This window comes from Punica granatum, chromosome 2 (genome assembly GCF_007655135.1).
Source record: "Punica granatum isolate Tunisia-2019 chromosome 2, ASM765513v2, whole genome shotgun sequence".
Classification (NCBI taxonomy): Eukaryota; Viridiplantae; Streptophyta; class Magnoliopsida; order Myrtales; family Lythraceae; genus Punica; species Punica granatum.
The window spans coordinates 41240040-41265587 of record NC_045128.1 but is presented as its reverse complement, the minus strand read 5'-3'; the positions used below and the strand labels follow the sequence as shown (position 1 = coordinate 41265587).

Below are 25548 nucleotides of genomic sequence, written 5' to 3'. Positions count from 1 at the left end.
CACCAGTCTATACTGAATCTTTTCATTCAATAGACACACGTGCACAACTGTCAAAGCAAAGGCAAAGTTCCAAATAAAACGACGAAACTAAAATGTTAACCGAGGACAATCGTCCGAATGACTATACCATTTTTACATATATGTTATTATATATATCCTAGTCTTTATAATTAAATATAATACCAACTTGAACTTATTATTTAAGAGTGTATATATATATAAATATATGATCATTACAGTTTCCACAGATCATTTTCAATCTATTTAATGTTGTGTTCCTGTTTGATTTACTTTTTGTTGATATAGCTAGTAACGAACAAGTAGTCATGCTGAAAATTGCATGAACAGTGTGAGTTTGTTTGACTATATGTTGAGTGTTGGTTATTTATTGAATGGTAGATATATTATAATAGGTAAACTTTATAGCTGTTATGCTTTTCTTAAAAGCAAGGGAAGTTGTAACTTTCGGTAGACATGCTTAAGGCTGCGATGCGTAGAGATCTTATGACATGACCCGAATCGAAATCTTAATGTACGCAAATCATTTCACTCCATGAAATTGGATCCCCAAGTTGATATACGGTCAGGGGCGGGATATGTAGGGTAGTCCTGTTTAAAAATTCCATGCTTAAGCACTGTAGAAATTATTTCTTTTTGTTTATGATGTAATTAAATCTCATGGGATAAGCAATCTGTCCAAGAGACTTCCATGAGAATCCTAATCCACGCATGCATAATTAATGGTAGACAATATCGCGGTAATGTGCCGTATGATATGTAGCCAAAGCAAGGACAAGATATGGGTTTGTTAGATACAAATCCGAAACTTAACTGTGAATTTGAAAGGGCCATAAGACGACCTATGACGATTCTTTGCTTCCCAGTCGTCCCGCCCTCTGATAGAAGTAGAAGTAGAACACAAAAAGATGTGCATTATTCATTAACGGTCAAACTTCCAATATCGTGACTTTATATATCACATATAACAAATTGCATGTCTTTGGATCGATCAACATTTGTGTATTATTTTCTTTGAACTTTGAGCATGACCAAGAAAGATGAGCAAACGGATTTTCCTAGTTTGAATAAAGATTCGGCACCATTTAACTATACAACAACCTTCTTTATTACTTCAATATATATCAAACATATGTACATATATATGCTCCTATAGCTAATGAGGGTTTGAATTGGTTAATAAAATATTTATTTGTGGGCAAAACAGCAAGAGGTTAAAAGACAGCCAGCTGACAAAGGCAGTGAATTTTTGGAAGTGTGTGTGTTTGAGACAGTCACGGTCAGAGAGAGAGAGATGAATCGTTTGGTTTCGGGCTGACTTTTACCTGCAAAAACACATAATCATAATCTAATGATGTGTTTGCCTTTTGGGTTTGTTAATAATAAAAGCTTTGGCATTTAGCTGTTGAACTTTGGTGGCCTTCCGAATATTCTCAACCCCAAATCCAACACACGCTCTTCTGCAGCCCTTTCTTCAGCTCCTCAAGTCCCCCCCTTTAATTTCTTCGAGATTCAATATATATATTAATCCATACACAAAACCCCATAATCCAAGTTATAATTCACCTCTCCCACACACACATTAGTTCTCTGCTATATTTACTTTCTGCCGAGTGAATTTATCTCAAACTCTCAATGATGATTTCGATCTATATTCAGAAGATTGCACATATCAAGAGAATCAAATATAGAGATGCCTCAACTATCCAACTTGAGTTTATCTTATTAGCCATGAATTGTCTGGGAATGAACTAGACGCTATAGTTATTCTTCTTCGTTAGCTCTTTATATCACATATCAAAATATATGCGAGTTGGAACTGTTTGCGTATGAGAAGACAATGATATCTTCAAAATATATTACAGAAAACTTATATTTTATAAATAATAGATGACGTGGTACGATGGAATGGAAACGGGGAGAGGAGGTTTGCACATGCCATGTCATGTGTATCTGTCCTTGAAAGATGCGAAGACAAGGCATCTGAGTGTAGGGAAAAGCAAAGTGTTGTCACCGAGGGGTTTGTGTGTTCTTTGCTTGTCTTTTACGTTGGAGATGAAAGGGACCCCTCATATGTAAACTTCTAGCTAATTAATTAGTTGTATATATTCTGTTTTTGGACAAATTCAAACAAATAAAACCCTCAAAAAGCATTTTCCAAGGATCAAGGCATCGTCTTGTTTTCACATCTCCATCGAGGAGGAAGTCTTACACAAACATACGTTCACCTGCATACTTACAAACGCTACACAACAATTCACGTGACGATTAATCGTTCCTTTTTATTCCTTACGTAGAAATCATATAACATATACTTTGCCTTTTAGCTCGGTCCTGCGTTTAAAATCTTAGTCCCAATGGCCATAGACAAATTCTTTCATATATTTAATAGTCATGATCTATCGTGCATGCACAAAAAAGGTCGCCAAGTTTGAGAAATTTTAGGTCTAGAAATTAATTTACGGATGAAAAATTATAATATTAGCTTGGGAGAGTAAATATATATTGATGAGAGGAATTTATCCAAGAATTATAGATGTACATATATGTATATATATGAGCTGAAAAGAGAGCAGATTTAGGTCGAGGAATCTACATAGTAGAAACCCACATGCTTTCTCATATCAAAAGTTAAAGAGAATATATGCTTTTTATTTTTTTCCAAAACAAAAACCTCTTTATTTTCTATTTCCTTTTTGGAAACTTTTTAGCTTTATATATATAGCTTTTCTATTATATATATCCGTGACAGACCAACCTTAGCAGGCTCAGACATCGTATATATATATATATATATATATACTGATATATACTAGAATAAACCAAATCTTTTCACCGGAATATAATTTTGAGGCAGGTATGAATGTGAATATTCTTGTCAATGTGAAAGGTTTTCACTTTTTAGGCGATAAGCATAAAAGTAAAGTGCATGTAAGATACCTGAACGATACCATTTGCAATATTTGTTATCAGATAATATATATTCGAAACAAACCAATAATCAAATGATGTAGTATTATGCGGTTTAAACACATAATGAGCTAAGATTAATAAGTGGTATCGGAAATAAGTTAGACAAATGATTTAGGAAAAATTATAATATAACTCCGTGTTATCGTGACACGCTTAGTATATTAGTTCAAATGTTCAGTATATTAGTTAAAGTGTTTAGTATTTTTGCTATTTGTGATAGATTATATAAAATAGTAAACTCTTCAATCGTAATACTAAACACTTAAATTGAAAATAGAAGTAAAAAGTACTTGTACTAATCACGATTACTAAAAATACTAGACACTTGAACTTGCTATTTGTGATGGATTATACAAAATAGTAAACACTTCAATCGCAATACTAAACACTTATATTAAACACTTACTAAAGATACTAAAAACTTGAAATGAAATACTAAATGCTTGAGCTGAAAGAACCAAACGTGTCACGATGAAACGGAGTTATGTTCACAAAACCCCATGATTTGGACCTCTTTAGTCCATCTGATACTTGCTATTGGAGGCTTTAAAAACCTTAGCTGGTTAAAACAGTACAAACATAAAATTAAAGTAAAATACGTGGATAAAATTAACGGTGTTAAGTCCATATCAGCAGCTCTGTTACGGTTAACTACGGAATGAATCAAAAGTGTCTTACGAAGCAAACATTTAAATGGGATTAATTCAACACCTTTTAAACTTATAGAATCAAAATTGATTGAACACTAAACTTGTAAGAATAGAACCATAAATGTCTTTTTTCCAAATATAAATTATATGTAAAAGAATCACGCACTACCGGTACATAGATATTCTTCTATTATATATGATGCAGTTTTTTTTTATGAATATATATGACGCAATTTATACTTCCATCTTCCACCCAGAAAAGAATTTGTACTTTTTTCTTTTCTTTTTTTTGGTGAACGAAGAATTTATACTTTTATCTCACACAGAAATCAGATTTACTACATGATTAAACCTAGAATAAGACGACTGAATTGACATGAAAGAGGCAATAATTTGGAATTATTATTGCAGAGAAGACAATAATAATAATATCAGTTGCATGAAATATGACCAGCATCAATGCCCATACATTTCAAAGTAAAATTCACCTAATTCATGCATGCAAGACGAGGAGTAAAGTAACTATGTGTCATTTAGTGAAAGTTTGATGAGATTCCACCTTAGTTCATTTCCAGATATATCACCTCTCTCTCTCTCTATTCACTATCACTAGCTTTGGGTTATGTCATCGTCCCTTTCACTCTTTGAGGATTTTGGTCAAAATTGAAAAAGAACCAATTTTTTTGCGGAAAATCACTTATTACTGTTGACATATGAAGCGTCTTACGAAAGATCATCCTTCTTTATGCTTTTATCAATTTATCTCAAATTTACTTTTAAAAAAAAATTGCCGAATTTACTACTCAATCGATATCACAATCTTTTTTTTTTCCGAGAATCAATTTGGCAATTTATAAGTATTGGGTAAAAGGAATGATATGAAGTTAATTATGAACAAAACTACTTTATAAATAGTTGTGATTGGTCAGGTCTACATAGATATGTCTTTACGTGACCACAATATATATGATCAATTAAATACAAATGTCCTTTATGGCTAATAATTTTCTTGGCACATACGAATGAGAACTTTGACCATCTCGCCGTATATAAACTCCATCAAAGAAGACTATATGATAATGCAATTGCCAATTCCATATACAAAGATTAGAGATTCTCCTTTTTTGGCTTGAAAGCAAAGTTAAAGTGCCCACTTTCTTTTTCTTAGACCACCCCTATACGGGGAACGTATGGTCCCTACGTTTTCCACTAAAAGGCTCTTATTAATTTGGAGAAAGAAAGAAAAGAAACCAACGAGAGACGGATTAGTCGTGTTTATTTATGAAATTAATAATCCAAAATTAAACATATTGAGGCGAAGCAATCAAGCTTATCAGTTATGAGCGCTCAATGGTCCACTAAGGGGAAAATAAGTTATAGTAGTCATAACTGGTTTGGCCAAGCCATAACAATATTATGGATATTTTGCATTCGAACTATACTATGTATATATATTGATATGAATTCCCGATGATAAAGGAAATTAAGCATATAATTAAAAGTATATGAGGTGCGCCTATGAGAAATTTGATCGAAAATTTGCGAACTTACTTTGAAGTTTTGCTGCCCTAGCTAGAGGGTCCTTCAGTGATCCCCCATATAACTTGGAGGTTGATGCATGACATGCATTATTGATGATTGCGGAATGATTAAAATTGCTGGGGGAAGAGACAAAAATGTGTTCAAAACTCCTTCAACATACAAAAGGGGGTTCTCTCCTACCATTGATCTAAAGCTGAAGGACATAATTGGGTTTGCAGATAGACAAGAATTTTGGATATATAGAAAGAAAAAGAAGGGGAGAAAAAAGTGGGGTTTTGTGATGTTAGTGCGCAAATTTTGATAGTGGCCTCCCAATTATAATAAAGAGATCGATTGAGGTACATCTTATATGTACATATATATATATATATATACACACACATATACACACACTCGACATGTTGCATGCTAAGATGTATATGACCATAGATTGATATTTACAGCTTCATTATCAGCTTTCTTCATGATGGTATGATCATCGTGCAATTATTGCTTTGGTCGTCACTCCAGGACAATTAATCGAGTGTACTGTGGGCGTCAAAAAGATTATGTGCATGATATGATATATGATATCTCTTTGGATTAATTGGAGCATTATAATCTTTATAATTAATTTATGTATTACGATCGGTGATGGGGAAGTTCTATAAAAATTAGGCTATGTATAGCTCTATAGGCTTTTCTTAGGATTTTCCCGAAGCTTTTGGGGATATACCTAAGTCATATTGTATCGCTAAACATATATATAATTAAACACGTAAGCACTAGAATATTTAAATAATGCAGGATCGATAGATATATTATCCGTCAATATATTGTAATACACGAGTACTTTTTTTTTCGGTGGAAACGGGTAAAAGCCCTAAATAGCAATTAAATATAAACAAGACGGAGTATGGAGGCCTATGAAATATCGCTTAACATAAGCGGTAAGACAACATTAGGAGCTGAATGGAGAACATGAGTGCCCAAAGGGAAGTCGATAGCCCTCCTAGCAAGCCAGTCTGCGCACGAGTTTCCCTCCCGATAAGTGTGTTGAATACACGAGTACTTGAACTCAGTAATATCAACATTTGGACGTCTCTCTCTCTCTCTCTCCTTTTCTTTGATTTATTGGGTGATTGAAATGAAAGGGTTGAGTAAAAATAAACAAGGGGATGTCAATTTTTACGATTTCATGTTACAATGATCTCTTGGTTCATAAGATCTCACGAGCTATCGCCGGCTGCAAATCACTAAGAATTGTTCGGAGCAGACTCACCCTGAGCTACGTTGTGCTGAGTTACGAAGAATTATTGTCAGGAGCTAAACAAGAGTGATATTCAAGACGCGCGTAAGACAACCGGCATGCGTACATTCGGGTTTTTTCAACCTCGCCGAGGAGTAAGAAACTTGTTATAAACATTGGCTCAATTTTGTTGCTGGTACCCCAAATGACAACCTGTTGAATAATGTTTTCTGTCATGCGATGAACTGGAGGCAGCATTAATTCGTTCCCGTGCTTAGTACAAGGATAAATGGGCCAGCAGTTGAAGCCCATTCATCATCCGAAATTTTTAAATGTTGGGCCCAACAAGATGGATCCACTTACCGAAAGCCCAAGCCCATTTGTCCTCTCCCTCCCCCTCACCGGTAGCCCGTGCAATCGCAATCTGCGGAGCGAATTGAGAGAGTCGGTCAGGGATGAAAGGAACCTTCTAAAACTTTGATTGATTTCTAGCCCTAACCCTAATTTTCTTGTCAATTTCCGGCAAAATTGGAGATTTGAGCTGAGGACTGCAGAGTGGTTCTCGCAGCGATGGACGCAAAAGCTTTGGCTAAATCCAAGAGAGCTCACTCTCTCCACCACAGCAAGAAATCCCACCCCCATCCCAAACCTAAGCCCGCCACAGATCGCTTCTCCGGTGCCGGGGGTTCGAAAGGTGCGTCGGAGAAGCCGGCGCAGCTCCGCCAACCCCGAGCCACCCCCGCCCTCCCATCGAATCGGGACCGTTACGAGGAGGAACTTGATTCTGTTGTGCAAACGCCGGGCGGTGAAGTTTCAACTCAGTCATCCGAGCTACCGCTGCCCAAAAGCAAGGGTGCTGACTACAGGCACCTGATCACTGAGGCCAAGGCTCAGCCTCCCTCGCATTCCGATCCGTACTTTGACAGCTTTCCGTCCATGGATGACGTTTTGCCTGGTAAGTGCTTTTCACCTTTCTGGTAAGCTGGTTTCATTTCTTTGCTGTTTGAGTTGCCTTGCTTCAAGTAATTGTCTTTCTGCAGTTGCAGTGTGAGAATCTCGTAATTCTCGCTGAATGCAAGCCTTTTACCGTTGCTGAGAACTTGTGATAAAATGTGAGCTAGCTTTTGTTGCAACTCATAATTTTTTTTTTTTGGATAAATGGTAGAGACTTTCATTAATCAAAATGTATGTAGCCATTTACCCAACAAAACTACCAAAAACACCAATTAGCTATGAGCTATATCAGGAGGAATAAACATGTGACCGATTATGATAACATTTATAATTTTGTGAGAGAGTTGGGCGTAAACACAGAGTTTCGCTTTCACATCTGCAAAAATCTGCCGAACTATAGCTGCTGAAGATAAGCCTTTGATAAATCATTGCATTCCTCTCACGTCATATACAATATATGTAGTGGGTCCATAGAAGTTTCAAACAAATTACATTGAGCTTCTTGCCCCGAAGAGAAGAAATCCAATAGAATTTCGTATTCCAACTCACCATAGTACGATGCAAGCCAACTCGAGCCAATAGACTTCTCCAAATTTTTTGGGTGACTGGACATTCAAAGAAGAGGTGTCCGCGAGTTTCCCACTGTGTATTGCAAAATTCGCATTCAGCTTACGCAAGCTGAATCCTCCATGTTAATAGTTGGTCCTTCATAGCTAATCTATTATGAACGCAGAGCCAACTAATAAAAGAAGAACGTGGAAGCTGTCCATCAAACCAAATCGCATTACTCCATTCCAATATCGGGCCTATGACTCTTAAACACTTCCAAGCATTAGCAGTAGAGAACTACCCAGATTTGTGGGGTGTCTATAAGACTCTATCATGGTTGGAAAGTTCAAGTGCTACAGCTAGGTCCTGAATCAAAGCAGCTTGTGGGTCCGAGCTCCGCGGCCAGTGCCATTGTCCTTGCGAAAGAACTGCACTAACTTTTGCATGTTCACTGAGTGAAGGGAAACATTGTAGTCCTCGGCAACAAAATTTAATCAATGGGCCAACTGGTAACCAGGCATCATACTAAAAAGATATGGTAATACCTGAACCAACTCTGCAGCTAGTATAAGGGGATATCAGTGCTCTCAGCTGCGTTAGTTTCCTCCAGTTCCAGGAGCAGAATTTTGGGTTGCTATAACTCTCATGTTTAGGCTCGGGATGCAGAATGCAAGTGGGTTTTTATGCACCTGATCAGTGTTGCAACTGTGCAGTTTGGTTTTTGGTCTTGTGGACTATCAAATGAGTAATTTGCATTGTATATTGAATGCATCAGAAATCGTGTTATGGATGACTGGTTGGTAGTTAGTGGTTGCTTAGCTGCCAATGAGGTTTTATATTCTAATGGTTCGTATGTGGTTTCTGTCAATGCATGCAGATTTCTTTTATAAAGGAGCAGGTCCTTTACTATCAGCTCGAGGAGAGGCCATCGTTTTGATGACTGAAGATGATAGTTTCCTTGTAGAGGATAAAGCAACTGGTAGTCACGAGGTACATGTTTTTCGCTGCTTGCTACTGTGATCGACAAGAGAAAAGATGCTCCTCTTCAAATGAATGAAATGGAAATCACAGTATGGAAGATAATCAAATTGCATATGAAAGTAAATGTGGTCGAATAACTGCAATTTCACATGGCTGCTGTGACTAAACTTATAATATTTTTTTGTTTTTCCTCCCCACTCTCTCTCTCTCTCTCTGTGTTATCTAGCAGGTGTCTCTCCTGTCCTTGAACTTGAATGTGCTCGCTGAACAACTTGCGAAAGTCGACTTGACAAAGAGGCTTTTTATCGAAGAAGATCTGTTGCCACCAGAATTGGTATTCCCTGATTATCTAACTATCATCTCAATGAGTTTATACTTAAATTGATTTCTGATGCTAGACATGAGCTCTTATCTATTGGTGTTTATGGAGTTTTATTTCACTTATGGTTTATATGGCAGCTCAGAGAGGGATTAGCTTCATCCATTGGCAAAGAACCGGAGCAGTTCCAAACAGGCAAGACTGGAGCTGTTTCGAAACGTTTGGGTAACTTCAACTTGAAGGATTTTACTGAGCAAGAAACTAAAGAGGATAAAAGTATATGGGGCAGCAGGGCCAAAGATCCGAACTTTGCAGTCAATAGATTGGCTGTTGATATCAGGCAACTTGAGCCTCCTAAGCAAAGCACTTCTCTAGAGTCCACTGAGCAGTCCCCTGCAAAGACTCTGGCTGAGCTGAAGTGTGAACCCTCCACGTTCAAGGCTGCAGCTGCAGAGGCTGAGCTAGATGCCCTCCTTGATTCCTTTAATGATACGAAGCTAACTGATAAATCTGACTTTACTACGAGTAGATCTGCTCATAAATTTGAAGAGAAGAGTTCAAAGACTTCCCACCAAGTTTCAAGTAAAGGATGGGAATCCTCCGAGACGTTGCCTGCTCCTAATTCTGCCAACATTGATGTTGTTCTTGGTGACTTGCTTGAAGAAACATCGAAATTGACAAAACAAAACGGTTTACGTGGAGCTGAGTCATCAGTCCCAAGTGCTAGTGCTAGCTCAAAGGTGTTGGATGATTTTGACTCGTGGTTAGATACAATTTGAACTTTTTACACAGCAATATCAAATACGCGCTTGTTGGCATGATGTCCAAAGATCGTTACTCATTCCCCAAATGCATTAAGTTGGTTTTGGTTTTTTAGCAAGACATCCACTTGCACTCCCAAGAATCATGAATTCAGCAAACTGGATTCATGTCAAGTCTTTGTCGTGTGTCTAGAATATGTAGCCTCCTTAAAAGGTAAGGAGGCCTCAAAAAATTTAAGGTTCTTGTTATTTGGTAAGATAATTTGTTATTTAACAAGAGTTTTATTATATTTAAAATGATAATTTTTTTTATAAAATAGCAAGTTTTTTATATTTTAATAAATATTTTATTATATCCAAAAACGATAAGTTTCTTATTAAATAATATTTTCTTATTATTTAATAAGTTTTTTATTATTTCATCGCTAACAATCATCTGATAACTCGCAACGTGATAGTTTCTAATCGACTTCTGTAAAATCCTCCTTTTTAAGAGGCACCAAACAAAAGTTTATCTCTTCAACAGAATGTACTTAAATTTGGCAAAAAATATAAACCTGAAAACAAGCAAGTAGCAAACATGCTTATAAGTTATTGGCAAATGTCTTCTTAAGAGAAGCAGTGAAGATTATCCAACAATTTGTTTTAACCTCAAACTGATTTTTCCACGATCTTTTGGAAGACATAACTCTCCATTCGCAGGGCAATGAACAATATTAACTCATTATCGCACATCGGAAGTTCTTCCCATATAGATACTGGAAACAAAAATAAACAGAAGATCGAGTCAAATCACTTTTTCCCGGAAGTGCTTCCCAGTTCCATCTTCTGAAGATTCAGCAAGAGATCATCCGAGTTCAGGAAGACCCTGTTGGTTGAGTTCGAAATAGTGTGGGCAATTTCTCTTGAAGCTTCAATTTTCCTGAGAGTGATGAAGGCAGGGTTGTTGGCTATAGCTTGACCAATCAGCTGAGCACTCGTGGCTTCTCCCTGCAACCCGACAAGAAGGCAAGAAAGTAGTCAAAATGAAAGATCTATGAGGACATAAAAGGATGAACAGCCACAGAACAAGTAAAAGACACGATGTTTAATTTTACGGTTGTGAAAAGAGAAATAATATCATCTTGCGAATATTATCAAACTAGATAAAAACTAGTCCATCATTATCATTTTGTCTGTTAAATGAAATATGACCATAAGAAGGTGTTGCTTTGGGATTTTATTCTATGAAGTAGATGAATTTTTCTATTCGCACCTGTGCTCTGATAATGGCACTCTTCTTATCTTGCTCAGCCTTTTCAACAACGAACTTGGCCCTCTCCGCTTCCTGGGCAGCCACCTGTTTGGCTTCAATTGCAGCAGTAAACTCTTTCCCAAAAGTCAGGCTAGTAATGGACACATCGTCCAGAGCGATGTTAAAGTTGGCAGCTCTCTCAGTCAATATCTTCCTTATTTCCCTACTAACAGTCTGAAAAGAAGAGTGTCAGTCCTCCCAATAGAGATGCCACTAACTTATGTATGCAGTTTAAATGAAAATCTTGTGCTAGTTTCCATGTCGGTCTATACCATTACAACCACGTGATAGGAATTTTAGATATCAACTGCTAAGAGACTTAGCTCAGCTTACCTCTCTCATTGTAATCAGCTGGCTAGCATTGTACTGTGCAACCACCGCTTTCAAAGTTTCATGAATGATAGATGGCAAGACCCTTTCATTATAGTTTTCGCCCAGTGTACGGTAAACTGTAGGTAGCTGGTCCGGCACAGGACGAGTGAGAACTCGAAGTCCAATTTTAACCTGTGAAGTAGAGGAGAAAAGCTGATTTTACTGCCCTTTTAAAAAGGATCACACTATCAGCTCGAGAGGTAATACACTGAAGGAACTGTTATCAACTGAAAGCATCCTAAAGTGAACTTCCTGTGTTCCGGAAGAATTACCATTTGAAGGTCACGACTCCCAGATGTACTCTCAACCAAATGAGGTCTTGCACGGACATCATAGATTACTGGCCTCTCAAACCATGGGATGATAAGGTGAGTCCCTTCAGGATAGACCTGTGTATCATCTTCAATATTAAGATAATGGATATATAACCTTGAGAAGAAATCGATCAGAAGTGAGATCTAGAATTTGCAAGCAGGTGGCCCACTAAAAATACAAAATAATATTGTAATGCCCTTCCTGGACAAGTGGACTTTAATAGACCAAACGAGAATGCTTTTTACCATGCATGAGATAGTATACCATACATGGTCTTTGCCAAAGACATTTCTAGGTGCTGATAAAGGAATGATTGGGACAGAACATGCTAATTAACACCGATGCACCATGCAAGACATAGAATTCTACAGTTTATTGAGGTCAACAACCTTAGGCAGAACCCCAGTGCAGTTCTCGATGATTGAAAGATAATCCTAATAATGCTACCAAGTATAGCCCAAGGATACCTTGTCTTTGATACCAACTACACGGTTGAATACAATCGCTCGATGCCCTCCTTCAACATTGTAAAGACTGTTGGCAGCTGCATACACGCCAAGACCTCCTATGATACCCAACTTGATCAATGCCGAAGCAGCCCCACCTCCTGGCACCTTAGGAACTTTGACATTGTTGAAGTTCATCTTTCTGCATATGAATTAAATCTAAAATTAACAGATGATGATCCAAAACAGAATTCCAATCAACAAAGACTCAATTATAGTCTTCTCAGAGTACAAGACTTTGAGAGGGGATGTGCAACAAAATAGACCCACGAGATGTCATCAATAAATTGGGTTATCTAATGCAATAGAACTTAGAAACATAAAACCTCAAACATCTTCCATTGATACGCAGCATCAAACCATAACATACTCTATACACCCAACACCAAATAATGCAAGCAAAGAGATCAAATTGCACACAATGTAGCGGGCAGCACAAAGCCATTCAACAAGCTCCACTGGAATACCAAATTTTCTACTTCATATGCGTCAAGCTTCTCCAATGAATCATCAGTCAAGCCGCTTCCAGCAGAGGTCAAGAAACGACCTAGTATACAGATGAACACGAGCAAGGAACCACACAAAAACTGCAGCTTCTACCCTAAAAATGACACAGCAGCTCATGAAGTTGGAACCACTTGGGCTTGTGAAGCAGGGAAAGCAAACGCCTATCCTCCACTTCACCATGCTCCAAGCAGCCAGCACAGTGGATCAATCGACACCCAATACAGAGAAAGGAACCGGAATATGAGGATATGAGAGAGAGAGAGAGAGAGAGAGAGAGAGAGAGGTGGCGGATCAGCTCTCACCTTCGCGGTGGTAGATTGGAGAGAACGGAAGCAAAGGGGCGAGCTCTTATGGAGGTTTATGGACTGTCGTGAAGAAAAAGGCAGAGGAAGGGTTTAGTTTAGGGCTTATCGGAAGAGAGAGAAACGGAGGGAGAGAGGAGAGAGATCGCGTTTTCTGGGCCTGGCAATAAACGAATATTGGGCCGAGGAGGCCCAATGGCTCTCCGCTGCCGAAAGCCCAAGCAGAGACCGTAGAATTGCCTCCCAAGACCCATACATTATTATATTAGCCAATTAATCCCTAGAGTTTTAATTGAGTTCCAAAACGTTCTACTGAGTCGACCTCACTTCAGGCCGTCCCAACCGCCACGTTTCACCAAACATCATCGAAACCTAAAGTCTCAATAAATAACTTTCGGTCTTCCAGTGTTTGGACGTCAAGCATCTTCGAGCGTTAAAAAAGATCTTACTTATTCCATTTAATATGTAAAAGCTCTCTCTGCATTTCTAGGTAGATCTCGTCAGTCTTTCGTGATCCTCAATCCGTTAGGAAAGAAATGAGAGGATAATATTCGAATCTTAATTAATTGTTTAGGAGGTTAGTTCGTAAAGTCCAAAAAGTTTGGGGGCAATTTTGTAATAAAACAATTATTTGAGTCGGCATAGGGATGCTCATGGGCAGGGTCTTGGGACGGCCAGATTCTTCCCAAACCCTTTAGAAAGGGTCGTTCTCCAAACCCTTCTCTAACCCTCTAAGAATTTAGAGAGAAATTCCCAAATTCTTCCCACTAAGTTAATTGGTTCTCGTCGGGCACCGTCCATTTACCCCTAAAGGACTCTTAACCGTTATAAAATGAGATGAATTACCAGTAATAACAAAATGGATATTTAATTTTACGAGTTTTGGGAATAAAAATACTAAGTAAAGAAACATCCCTTCTAAAAGAGTTTTATCGCATCGAGTTTCACCAATAACATAAGAAATGAAGTCGATGCTCCTACTCCAACAAAAGAAAAACCAAAAAATTATCTCGAACTCAACTCTTTAAAAGGCTGAACCTCTTCATTAAAATAAAAGGACTAAACTCAAGAACTAGAAGAGCAGAGACCTACCCCAATTAGATTAGAATAGGGTATTTTTGAAATATAATAAATTATTAAAGATATTTAAGTCATTTTATACTTTAATGAGCTTGGGGTTGGTATGAGGCAAAATACCAAACCCTTTCTAAACCCTATAAGATTCGAGTAAAAAATCCTTAAATCCTTCCCGCGATCGAACGGACAAAACCATTTAACACACGATTAGGGCTTGGGAAGAGCCGAAACCCATTTATCCAAACCCATTAACATCCCAAAGCCGAAACCCATTTATCGGCCCCAAGTCAGCAGCGGGTCCGTTTCGGACCTCTCGCGTTGGGCTCCATCTCCGGCTCAGACTCCTCTTCTGTTGAAAGACGGGGACGGGGAGGCTCTCAGCGCCGTCCAGCCGCCCAAGACGGACCGTTTCGGGCCTCCGCACCTGAGGCCGGGTTTTGCAGGGAAGGAAGAGAAGCCCGGTTCGGATGTTCAGAAGGCGGCCGGTTCACGTGCCCGTGATCAAAGATCGGCGGCCGAAATCAGGGGGATACGAGAGGATCAGAAGGGGCGTTGGGTCTGATCTGAGTTGGGCGAGTCCTTCCGGTAATCGACCGATGTCTGTCTAGCGGATGGTAAGCTCCGTGAGCCTGTGATTGTCTTCATCCATGACAGTCTTGTTCTTCTCTTTGTCCGACTAATTCTTGATCAGTGACGTCAGAAGCGCACAGAGCATGAAAAAGAAACGTTTTTTCGGCATGTTAATGGGCATTCTTTTACTGGGGCATTCATCAAATATGCCAAGAAATGTAAATGATCAATCTTTTCTGTTGCTGATGTTCTCTCGATCCACTGAAAGCTGGTTCTTTACGGTTGCCGGAGCAGAATGAACCTTCCTTGGTTGATAATGGCAGATCACTACCGGAAATGTGTAATAAAGCTATCTGTTGTCATATTGATCGGTGAATTTGCTCTTTATGTGCAGATTCGTTAGTCCAGCTAGCTATCTTTTTCAAGATCCAAGATCAAGCTTGGTAGTCAAGACCCCGAATTTCCGAGTTCAGACTCCCTGAAGTTTTGATCAGACCACTCTTGTAGCATCTTGGCTTTTTAGCTTTTAGGTAGGATGTAATTGTTACTGAAGCTCATGTAGCTTTTAGCGATAGCTCTGTGGGTCTTTTGGCTTTGTTCCCATGCGTCGAATTCATTTCAAAGATCAAAAGATGCATATTGTAGGGTTAAAGTTGCCCTGCGCTATCTACCCAAAAAAAAAGAAGAAGAAAATGCTCTGTGCTGTGATGTTGTTCTATGCTTTGATTGTAGGCTAAGCACCTTCTTGATAAGCATGTTAGGATTCCTCCTCTTCACAGTGAGCGTTGCTCGAATGAAGAGTTCGGACCATCTTGACTCTACGAATTAAGAACTTATGATCGATCGATGTTGTCTATAAAGACTCCAGCTATGAGGTCTGTAAAGTCTCAATTTTCTGAAACAATAAATGCCAACCCGAATGGGTATCTCATCATCATTCTTATGGTCGATAATGAACTATACAGTGATTGGATTAGCTGCCTAAAGACCGACTTGAGAACAAGCGATACGTACACCGCTCTCCCCATGTTAAACTACATACAAACTTATATTATATATTATTACTTAAAAAAAGGTAGCAATTACTAATAAGATACGGCAGTCCAGGCCAATATCTTGTTAATGAGCAAATATTCGATCAGTATTACAACACTTAACACCTAATTAAGATGACTGAACATTTCCTCTGGTTTGTTGCACCCTCTCCCCCTCATTAACAATGGTTCTAGAAGCGTATGACTCGACAAAGTCCAGCTCCAAACGTACAAACCAACCCAAAAACATTTCCGCTGTTTTCCTGCAGCCTCTCCCTCTCCATTGACTGCACTGTCGCAGCACTGGGTGGTGGCAGAGTGCCGCTGGATGTCCCGGCCAAGGATCGGCTGCCGACTCTCTTATAGTTGTTCCTTCAACTGCCATAACACATGACCGCAGAAGTTTCTGGAAACCCCAGGCAGCGCCAACGTTATCAGCAAGCCAAGATAGTGGAGAACTTACGCTGACGGAGCTAGACGCAGAGAGAGAGAGAGAGAGAGAGGATGATACTGCCGGTGACGAAGCTGGGGACGCTCGCCGTCAAGACTTTCTGCAAGCCCGTCGCCAATCGCCTCAAGAAAGAAGCCGGCTTGCACCCCAAGTTCCGGCAGCTCATCATAAGCATTGCCCAGGCAACTTCCCTCATAAAATTTGTTCTTCCATTGTTGCCGGGCTTGTTCTGCTCAGCTCAGTGGCTCTGATCTTCCTAGTATCGTGCTCTGTTTGGTCTCGGCTCTCGTATCACCATGAGGTCACATTCTCGTCTTTGCTGCTGTAAAGTTACGATTTGCTGTTAAACGATTATTTTGACTGAGGATGTTTGCGTCTTAGTAGCATCATTCAATCTTTCTTGCCTGAAAGATGATTCATAATTATGTTGGTCAGTTCTGAAGAACAGAATTAGGATTTCTAGATCATTTTGGTGGTCATTTCGTCTTTTAACTGGGATTCTACAATCAGGCGAATCATCGATTTGCAACACAAGTGCAAAGGCGAATCTATGGTCGTGCGACAGATGTTGAAATCCGCCCCCTTAATGAGGAGAAAGCTGTCCAAGCTGCTGCCGATCTCATTGGGGAGCTCTTCGTCTTCACGGTATTCATGATCCTGCTTCTATTACACTTGTTACTGAAATATGATCTCGAGGGAGTCCCGTTGAGATTCTAGACAGAGCATGTACAGTCTTGATTTTCTAACTGTTAAGACTCCTATTGAATTCGTGGCTTGCTCCTATACCGTTTGAGCGACTTATTAAGGATCCTTGGCATCGGTGTCAGGTTGCTGGAGCTGCGATTATCTTTGAAGTGCAGAGAAGTTCGAGGTCAGAAGCAAGAAAAGAGGAGATGCGGAGACAAGAAATAGAGGTTAAGTCAGTGCTGTTGTCTTCTGAAACTGATGAAAAAAATAGTCTTTGCTCTCATGAGATGTTCTATTTCCGGGTTTGTAGTTGCCTGGGGTGGCAAGCTTACGGTTTAGGATCTCCCATGCCAGGCAATGAAGCAAAGAGATGAAGAACTCTCGAGGGAGGTTGAGCTTCTTAAGCACAAACTGGAAGAAGTGGAGGAACTCGCAAAAAGTCGTGGACTTGGTGGAATTCTTAATTTCAGGCACGCACATGCTACTGCAAATGATAGAGCAAAGCCATCTTAACATTCCTGTGTAAGGAAAACTATACTTTCATGTGATCTGATTCTGTTCTGCTCCCATGATGTCAACTTGCTGAATGCATGTTCTGACTTAGGGTCGGAGCAATTTTTTGCATACAACAATAATACTGACATGGGACAAAAGAAAGGATAACAAAGATAGGCTTAAATCAGGTATTGTTGTTTTTTCGGATGAAGTGTTTTGCGCAGGTTTTTTGGATATTTTTGATAAATAACGATTTTATTATTACGACGAAACTGCATCCGGGTTCTAGCCCTCAAAAGATACACAGTCTGAAAATTTGACAAGAGGCCGGAGTGGCCCAAGTCATGAGCATGAAGGTTATCAGAACGACATATCCAAGTACACTTCCATTCCGAGAAATAACTAAGCGTACTATTAAAATCGGAAATAATACTTCTAATCTACGAAGGTGAGTTCTTAGGGAAGAGAATAGCATCAACTAGTAAGAGTAGAGCGTCACATTTGAGCCAAATCTTCCTCCATCCTCTCTCCAGCTGCAGGGGTTCATCAGTTATGTCATGATAGAAGGCAAATCAGTCTCAGAGCTATTGCTATCCCAGAGACCTTCCTCGGTCTGTCCTGTTAGAATCTGCAACTACCACAAACTTAAACGCTCACTGCTGGATTAGATTTTGGAGCTCTTTTTCAAAGCTTTCCATGTAAGATAACTCTAATCCTTTGTCGAGCAGCACTTCTCGTATCTTGGCATGATTTGCTCTGACCTCTCTCCCTCGTTCACTTCCTTCCTCCATTGCTGTCCTCACCGCATTGCAGTCAGCTTCCTTTCTCAGGGAGCCGTCTTCCTCACCTCTCTCTACTTCCACTCCCACCTTGAGGTTCCTGCTCATCATCCTCGCAATGAAGATATGATCACCCACGTGTGGAAGAAGCACAAGCTGGCACTTATTTACTAGTGCCTCGAGTATCGAGTTTGACCCGCAGTGAGTGATGAAGCATCCGATGGATGGGTGCTCCAGTATCAGCTGTTGCTGGATCCATCCACCGTGAACTACTCCTCTCCCTCGGGTCCTCTCCTCAAATCCTTCTGGGAGGGCTGAATCAACAGAGTCGCATTCGATCGGATGTTTCAGTGCTGCCAGAAAAGGTAGGCCTGTGAGTTCTAGACCCAACACAAGTTCCTGAAACTGATCTTTCTTTAAGGTCCATTCGCTCCCCAAGGCACAGAAAACCACAGAGCCGGGCTCGAAATGTGCTAGTCAGCGGGACCACTTCTCATCCAAAGAGGAAATCGGTGGTTCGGGTATGGTGGGGCCAGAGAGAAGGACAGGCTTCCCAAACTGGCTCCTAACATACTCAATATACGGACCCTCAATCTCTTGACATGATCTGAAGGCCAGAGCAGCAGCCTCACTCCGGCTGGTGAGCAAGTGATCCATAAACCGCATGTTACTACCATACGTCATGAACGCCATCTGAGCAATGTGTCTCACCTCATGGATGTGGAGCTTGATGGACTCATCGGGATATTCCTCAGCTCATGAGCCAGCTCGTGCTTGTCCACCTCGGCCTGCCTAGTAGGACAGAGTAAGTAACCTTCTGTGGCTGTACTGACACTACAGTAGAGATGGAAGGGATCCCTGGGGCCGAGCTAGGCCTGGCATCCAGTAGGCGAAGTCATAGAAGACGACCTGAGGCTTCAGATCGCGGAGCAAGAGACGGATATCACTCTCGGTACGGTCCATTGCAGTCATGATGAGCGAGTGCAATGGGGAGGGCATGTTGGAAGTCGTTTCAGCCCCAGGGGGAAGGCCCTCACGGTGATCCGGCACGAAGACAATGAGTTTAGGGTGGAGATTGAAGGGCTCCAACTTGGGCTGCGTCCTGGCGGGGATCAGGAATGAGATTTTGTGCCCTCTTCTTGCCAGTTTGTTGGCCAAGTGCATGAATGGCGTGAGGTGACCCATTGCGAACCAAGGGTACATCATTATGTGCAAGGCAGAGACACCCGACGTTGAACACATAATCGCAATGGCGTCAAGAACCGAAACTAACGATAAGGATCAACCGTGTATAATTAATGAAATGCTAATTGTTGATACAAAAATCATCAACTTCTATATTAAATTCATGGAGTACATGACTATGAGAACATTTGACGGAGAGAGAGGCTCACACTCTCATACGCTCTTTCCCTCTATTATATACTTCACCAACTTGCCTTGTTTTGATGGAGAAGAGAGGCGAGAGCTCCTTTCTGTCCAGCAAAAAATATGACTCTTTTTTCTTTCCCGCGTTGGTTTGCCAAAGTAGTCTTTGCTCTCATGAGATGTTCTATTTCCGGGTTTGTGAGTTGCCAAGCTTACGTTTTATTAGGATCTCCCGGGCCAGGCAATGAAGCAAAGAGATGAAGAGCTCTCGACGGAGGTCTTTAGCACAAACCAGAAGAATTGGAGGAACTCGCAAAAAGCCCTGGACTCGGTGGAATTCTAAATTTCAGGCACAAGCAATCTACTGCAAATGATAGAGCAAAGACATCTTAACATTGATGTGTAAAGAAAACTAGTACTTTTCATGTAATCTGATTCTCTTCTGCTCTCACGACGTCGACTTGCCGAATGCAAATTCTGAATTGGGGTCGGAGCAATTTTCGCATACAACAATAATATACTGAAACAAGGAACAAAAGAAATGATAACAAAGATGCTTAAATCGATCGAGCATTATCATTTTCTAGGATGAAATCTTCTGCATAGGTTTTTGGGATATTACATGTTCATATACACACACATCCTTTTTTTTTTTTCCCTTTCGGTAGATATACAATTCTGATTTTAACACTATACTGAGAGATTCATCAGTTATATCATTTCAGAACAGAAACTATCTCAGTGATATCCCTGAGACCTTCCTCGGTCGTCTTGTTGGAATCTGCAACTACGAGAAACTTGAATGCTTACTTGTTTAGATTTTGGAGCTCCTTTTCAAAGCTCTCAGTGTAAGATAACTCTAATCCTTTGTCGAGCTATACCTCACATATCTTGTGGATTTTGTGGCAATGAGGATGAGAGCAGGGACCATATCTTTTTTACTTGCCTTTTCACTAAGGAAATTTGGAAGAGGATTCTCCTATTGGCTGGACAGATCAGAGCTGCGGATGATTGGCAGGATGAGTTCCATTGGGCAGTGAGAAAACTCGCTGGGAAAGCTACTATAAGGGTTGTCATTCTCCAGTTAGCATGGCATGCCTATATCTACCATACCTGGGGGACCAGAGATAACATTATTCATTCAAAGGGGAGGTGCTCGGAGGATCTTTTACGGCGCTCTATCAGGAACTCTGTGCAGGGAAGGCTGTTGGGGGCAGCATATGTTCGCAGGAAAGCTGTGAAAACAGGGTGCCAATGGCCCTTGCAAGAAAGGGGGCTTAACTGATTTTCCGTCTTTTGTGGGAGCCTTAAGGGTTCTGTTGTTTTCCCTTGAGACCTGCGTGTCCTGTCTGGGGCCTTGGGCCTATTTTGGGATGCTATATATTAGTTATTGGTCGTTTTGTGCCTTGCCTTCGGCGTTTGAAACCGGAACTTGTCGAACTTGGTCCTCCAGAGGAGGTCACATTCGACTACGCCACATTGACATGGTCGTCCATCAGTGTTCATGGGTTGCAGTCAAATGTGGTAGCATGTATATGCTAGTGCATGAACGCAAACTTGTATATACCATTGGGAGGTGAGGGGTATGAAATCCTCGTCAGATGTAATATCACGATCTCATCTCATAAATAACATGATTATTTGATAACTCATTATACCAATACATAAAACAAGATGTTTACATTTTATTGCTTCCGAACATAGATATCCATTGAGAATGGCCCTTAATTACATCCCACGCTTTACATTAAACTACAACAACAGACTCCTCTCAGCCTTTTCTTCACCCTGTGTTGTTTTCCTCTGAGAAGCTCCTTAGTAGGATACAGCTCCGACCAGACGCATCCCAATTATGCATCGAACTATATATCGTGAGAAACTTATGAGAGCCTAATGTTGGACTGAAGACCAAGCATTAGCATCAACCCAGTTAAAAGCTATCGGGCTCAGAAGTGCGTCAGGGATGCCAAAGGCATTGACCAATGCAAGCGCATGAGGACGCAGATCGCTGCAGAGCTTCATGATTTCCTTTCTCACTGATGCAGCATTCTCGGGTGAAAGATAGCCGTAGCGAAGGAAAGCAGGGTCTTCATCAATGACAACAAGGGCATACATGGATCTCAACAAGCCTAAGATTTCCTGTTAAGAGAGAAAAAAAGATTACCGACATGTTACCAAATGCGAATGCGCGGTGTGTGAACTAATTAATACCTGTTACAATGTATATTAATTCAGAACGATTCTTATCATCAGAACTCTCTATCCCAAATGTCATCCTCTTATTGTACTCTAAAGAAGATCAAATATCAGGAGATTGAAAAACCAAGGGCAAAGGGTTTACCTTTAGCAGTCCGCTGGGTACAGATTCCTCGACTTGTAGGAAATTCTGCAGCATTGCTCGGTCGGAGAAAGCTCTGCCTAAGTCTTCTGCAAGCTGGTAACTCTGGTGGCCAAAGTGTGAGAAAGTAGAGACATGAGCATATAACAGAGAGATTGTGTTGATGTTTTGATTAGGAATCCAAACTCACCAGCATGAAAGCATGTTCCCTACTCTGTCCCTGTGATAGAAGCTTAAGTATTTCTTCGGCAAAACGAGCCAAAAGATCCCTCTCTCTTAAATGGAAGGCATCGACCTGAAAGCCAGAGATGTGAGATAATGCGCAACTATAACTTTGAGCCGTAAACACGCTTCTTTTACCTGGAACTGCCTGTCCCTGAGTGTCGAACTAGACAGCCGAGAAGGGACAACAGGGGAAGGTCCGTTCATGTGCTCCAACCCCAATCCTTTGAATGGTTTATTCCTCTTCTTGGCATTCAGATATTCAGCAAAAAGCGCCTTGCTGATCTGAATTTCACATCAAAAGAAATATGTAAGAGCAAAGACTATCGAGTTCACATCTATGTAAAAATGAAGTAGTAATATCAATTGCAACCTGTTGCATCAGGACATTGTTGTCTCCTTCAAATGTTGACTGAACATCGAACTCACTCTTGAAATGGCCCACGTGGTTCTCCGTCTTCAGGCCTTGTCCTCCACAGGCTTCACGACATTCCTGTTACATCAGATTTAAACCTTAAAAAGATCATTTCAGAAGGTAATATTGAACAGCGGAGTCATGGCTGTTAAGATACCTGAAGAGTTCTCATGTTGTGCCATGAGCATGCGGCTTTATACGCACTAGAGACAATGTGAATAGTCTTGTTCAATTCAGGAGTTCTGTTCCAGTAAAGTGTCTTCAAATAGTTTACAGAAAAACTCATCGCGTAACTGCACGCAATCCAATAGTTAAGAATTATTCAGGGCACCAAAACTTAACAACATAAAGCAGAACAGGAAAACAATAATGATAACAAGTGAAGCAACTAACGTCTTGGCAAGAAGAGGCAAGAGCCTTCGCTGGTGACTAGGGTAGTCTAGCAGCAGTACTTCAGGCTCATTAGGTGCAACTGAAAAGGCTCTCCTTGACAATGCATACCTAATGGCTATTGCCATCCCAATCTAACAAGCGAAGAACGCAGGAATAACAAACAATCAGCAGTAGAATTTAGTAATACAATATTGGCAGGTGGATACTTTCTACATATATCAGATTATGAAAAAGAAGGACCTAGTGGGTAAACAGAGCAGTAAAGCACGCATTACCTTAGACGAGTAAATAGCACTAACAGCAATGGTTACACGTCCTGATGTCAGAGGAGCCAGGAACGCCGCAAATCTCTGAAACAAAAGATAAGACAGTCACGTATATAAAAGATAACTATCTTCAAAAGGGAATATGAGTTACAAGTTTGACTTACTTGATCTGGGTCTTTAATTGCGCTTAGATACTGCCCATCAGGCGAAACATCAGCCACTGAATTCAATAAGTTTTCTCTGGGTATCCTCACATTGTCAAACCTGTCACAATTTTAAAGACTCAGATACATTTCACAAACTCGCAGTCTGGAACACAGATAGATGAATTTGCAACTTTTATGTGCATTAGACTGATCTCAGTACCAGATTCGGCCATTATCGACGCCATTCAGGCCAATTTTGTGACTACAATCAGCAACACGAATATTGGGGAATATGTTGCCATCTGCATCTCTAATCTGAACTATGAAGGCATGGACTCCTTGGTTGGTCCCGTTGATATTAAGCTGTGAAAATGCTATTGTATGTGTCGCATGCTGCAAGCTCATTGGAAAAAATGGCAACATCAGATAATAGAAAATAAGAGGCATTTGAATATTTTTTGGAGATAAATTTTCACAGAAAATGATCCTCACATTAGCAGCCCCTCCAATCCAGTACTTTTGAGCTGATTCACAGGGAGTGTTAATGACAAACTCTTCAGTCTTGGCATCGTATGTTGTAACCGTTTCGATTCCTCGGACCTGAATGGAACAAGTATAAAAGCAATCAATTTATTGTTGAACACTGGGAAAGCTAATGACCAGATAATATTGAAGTTCCGCATACATTACTTCCATGCCCCAACTCAGTCATCGCAAAGCAACCCTTGATCATATAATTCTCAGTATCCTTTAACCACTTTTCATGGTGCCGCTTCGTGCCGAAAAACTGAATCGCCCCACCCCTGAGGTCCGCCATCACAGAGAGATACAGCTACTGAGTTAAAACCTCAAACTAGTGGGCCAACTATACCGCAAAGTACAGAGCAAAGAGAGCGGAACCAAGTCATTCCCTACGAAAATGTGGGCCTGAAAATCACTTTTTTTTTTTACTCTGTCGATCGAAACTTGAAGGAAACCAATAACAGACAACAGTAACCTCAATCGAAGGAAACAGTAGAATTCTTGTCTTTTTTCTCCTGATCAAAACAAAAGATCTCAAGGAACCGAAGTACCGAAAATCAATGAAGAAGCTTTACCACAAGAAGAAGTGAACGCCAATCTTAATCGCGAGAGAGTGGTCAAACATCCCGACAACCTCGAGGAAGGCGAACTTCCTCATTTCGGCCTCGATGCCTTTGGCCGTGAGCCACCCTTGGAAGACGCCCCTCTCGAGCAGGTACCCGATCCTCCTCATGGTCATCTCCCTCTGCTGCTCCATAGACTGGTTGAAATCGGGAGAGATGAATACTCTGCCCCCCGAGTTCCTCGGGTTGAAGAGCTTGCTCTGGACCATAAGGCCGTACAGCCAGTCTCGGTCCTGCAGGTTGTGCCCGTCGGTCAGCCTGCGCAGGTCCGCCGTGTCGAAGTGGGTCTTCTCGGTGAGCTCCGGGGGGGAGTAGCTGAGGCAGGGGCTGGGATGCAGAGAGGAGGCCGGCGGTGGCGGGGTTTGAGTAAGGTGGTTGTTGAGTACTTGTGCTCGCCGTGAGATACGATCCATTCTGCAGGATTGAGGGGATCGATAAGGGGACAAAATGTCAATGGAGAAAGGGGAAGAAGAAATCGGAAATGGAGAAACGAGGAAGAAGAAGAAGAAGAAGAAAAGTGCAGAGTAAATAGAGAGGGAAGACCGCGAAGGTCTGACGCAGGTGGGTGGGACAATTGCCCACAAGAGCAAGATCTTGCTGGAGGAAGCCTACGCGCTATCATGCGAGTCCAACTCACTCGCTCGTTTTTCTTCTTCTTCTTCTTCTTCTTCCTCCTTTTTTTTTTTTTTGAACAAAGAGATTATTCATTGGTAGAGTCAAAGCTGGGCATTGTTACAAGGGAAGTCATCATCCATCATAAGGGAAACAAAATTGGATTTAAGGCCAAATTGGCTTAGATCATGGACACGGTGGTTCTCAAACCAAGGTGATCATGTACGACGCCTATCCAAAAGCCTATTAAGATGAGTTTAATATTGGGAATGATATTCC

The 25548-nt window shown here is 40.7% G+C and overlaps 5 protein-coding genes across 10 annotated transcripts; 2 read left to right on the top strand and 3 right to left on the bottom strand.

Annotated features, from left to right (window-relative positions):
* The first annotated feature begins 6847 nt into the window (after positions 1-6847).
* Positions 6848-10096, top strand: LOC116198075. The gene is made up of 4 exons (XM_031528392.1): positions 6848-7366; positions 8792-8904; positions 9125-9229; positions 9355-10096. The coding sequence occupies exons 1-4, from the start codon at positions 6982-6984 to the stop codon at positions 9991-9993; spliced, it is 1242 nt and encodes a 413-aa protein (XP_031384252.1). The 5' UTR covers positions 6848-6981; the 3' UTR covers positions 9994-10096.
* Positions 10097-10527: 431 nt separating this feature from the next.
* LOC116198043 (prohibitin-1, mitochondrial) lies at positions 10528-13413 on the bottom strand. Its single transcript, XM_031528355.1, has 6 exons — positions 13272-13413; positions 12424-12604; positions 11914-12030; positions 11603-11773; positions 11231-11443; positions 10528-10965 (listed from the first exon to the last, which is right to left on the bottom strand). The coding sequence occupies exons 2-6, from the start codon at positions 12598-12600 to the stop codon at positions 10768-10770; spliced, it is 876 nt and encodes a 291-aa protein (XP_031384215.1). The 5' UTR covers positions 12601-12604; positions 13272-13413; the 3' UTR covers positions 10528-10767.
* A 2674-nt stretch (positions 13414-16087) lies between these two features.
* LOC116195580 (OPA3-like protein) lies at positions 16088-21735 on the top strand. Of its 6 annotated transcripts, XR_004154683.1 has the most exons (7): positions 16101-16585; positions 16914-17048; positions 17231-17317; positions 17445-17612; positions 17695-17773; positions 18119-18283; positions 18399-19923. XR_004154683.1 is itself a non-coding variant. In XM_031524843.1 (5 exons), the coding sequence occupies exons 1-4, from the start codon at positions 16457-16459 to the stop codon at positions 17601-17603; spliced, it is 510 nt and encodes a 169-aa protein (XP_031380703.1). In that variant the 5' UTR covers positions 16101-16456; the 3' UTR covers positions 17604-17612; positions 17695-17857. The 6 variants fall into 6 exon arrangements, 3 of the variants coding, with proteins under 3 accessions (XP_031380704.1, XP_031380703.1, XP_031380702.1); XR_004154684.1 differs by lacking the exon at positions 17695-17773; XR_004154682.1 differs by having other exon boundaries at positions 16104-16585; positions 17445-17773.
* LOC116195577 (cyanidin 3-O-galactoside 2''-O-xylosyltransferase FGGT1-like) lies at positions 18239-19637 on the bottom strand. The gene is given in 3 exon segments (XM_031524840.1): positions 18239-19116; positions 19119-19219; positions 19221-19637. Coding segments are annotated over 3 exon segments (1365 nt in total). The 5' UTR covers positions 19607-19637.
* On the bottom strand, positions 21394-25201 carry LOC116195576 (acyl-coenzyme A oxidase 3, peroxisomal-like). Its single transcript, XM_031524839.1, has 13 exons — positions 24610-25201; positions 24198-24315; positions 24005-24112; positions 23733-23905; positions 23531-23630; positions 23376-23450; positions 23101-23231; positions 22865-23000; positions 22666-22785; positions 22431-22577; positions 22261-22365; positions 22074-22175; positions 21394-21871 (listed from the first exon to the last, which is right to left on the bottom strand). The coding sequence occupies exons 1-13, from the start codon at positions 25068-25070 to the stop codon at positions 21623-21625; spliced, it is 2025 nt and encodes a 674-aa protein (XP_031380699.1). The 5' UTR covers positions 25071-25201; the 3' UTR covers positions 21394-21622.
* Between the last annotated feature and the right edge of the window lie 347 nt (positions 25202-25548).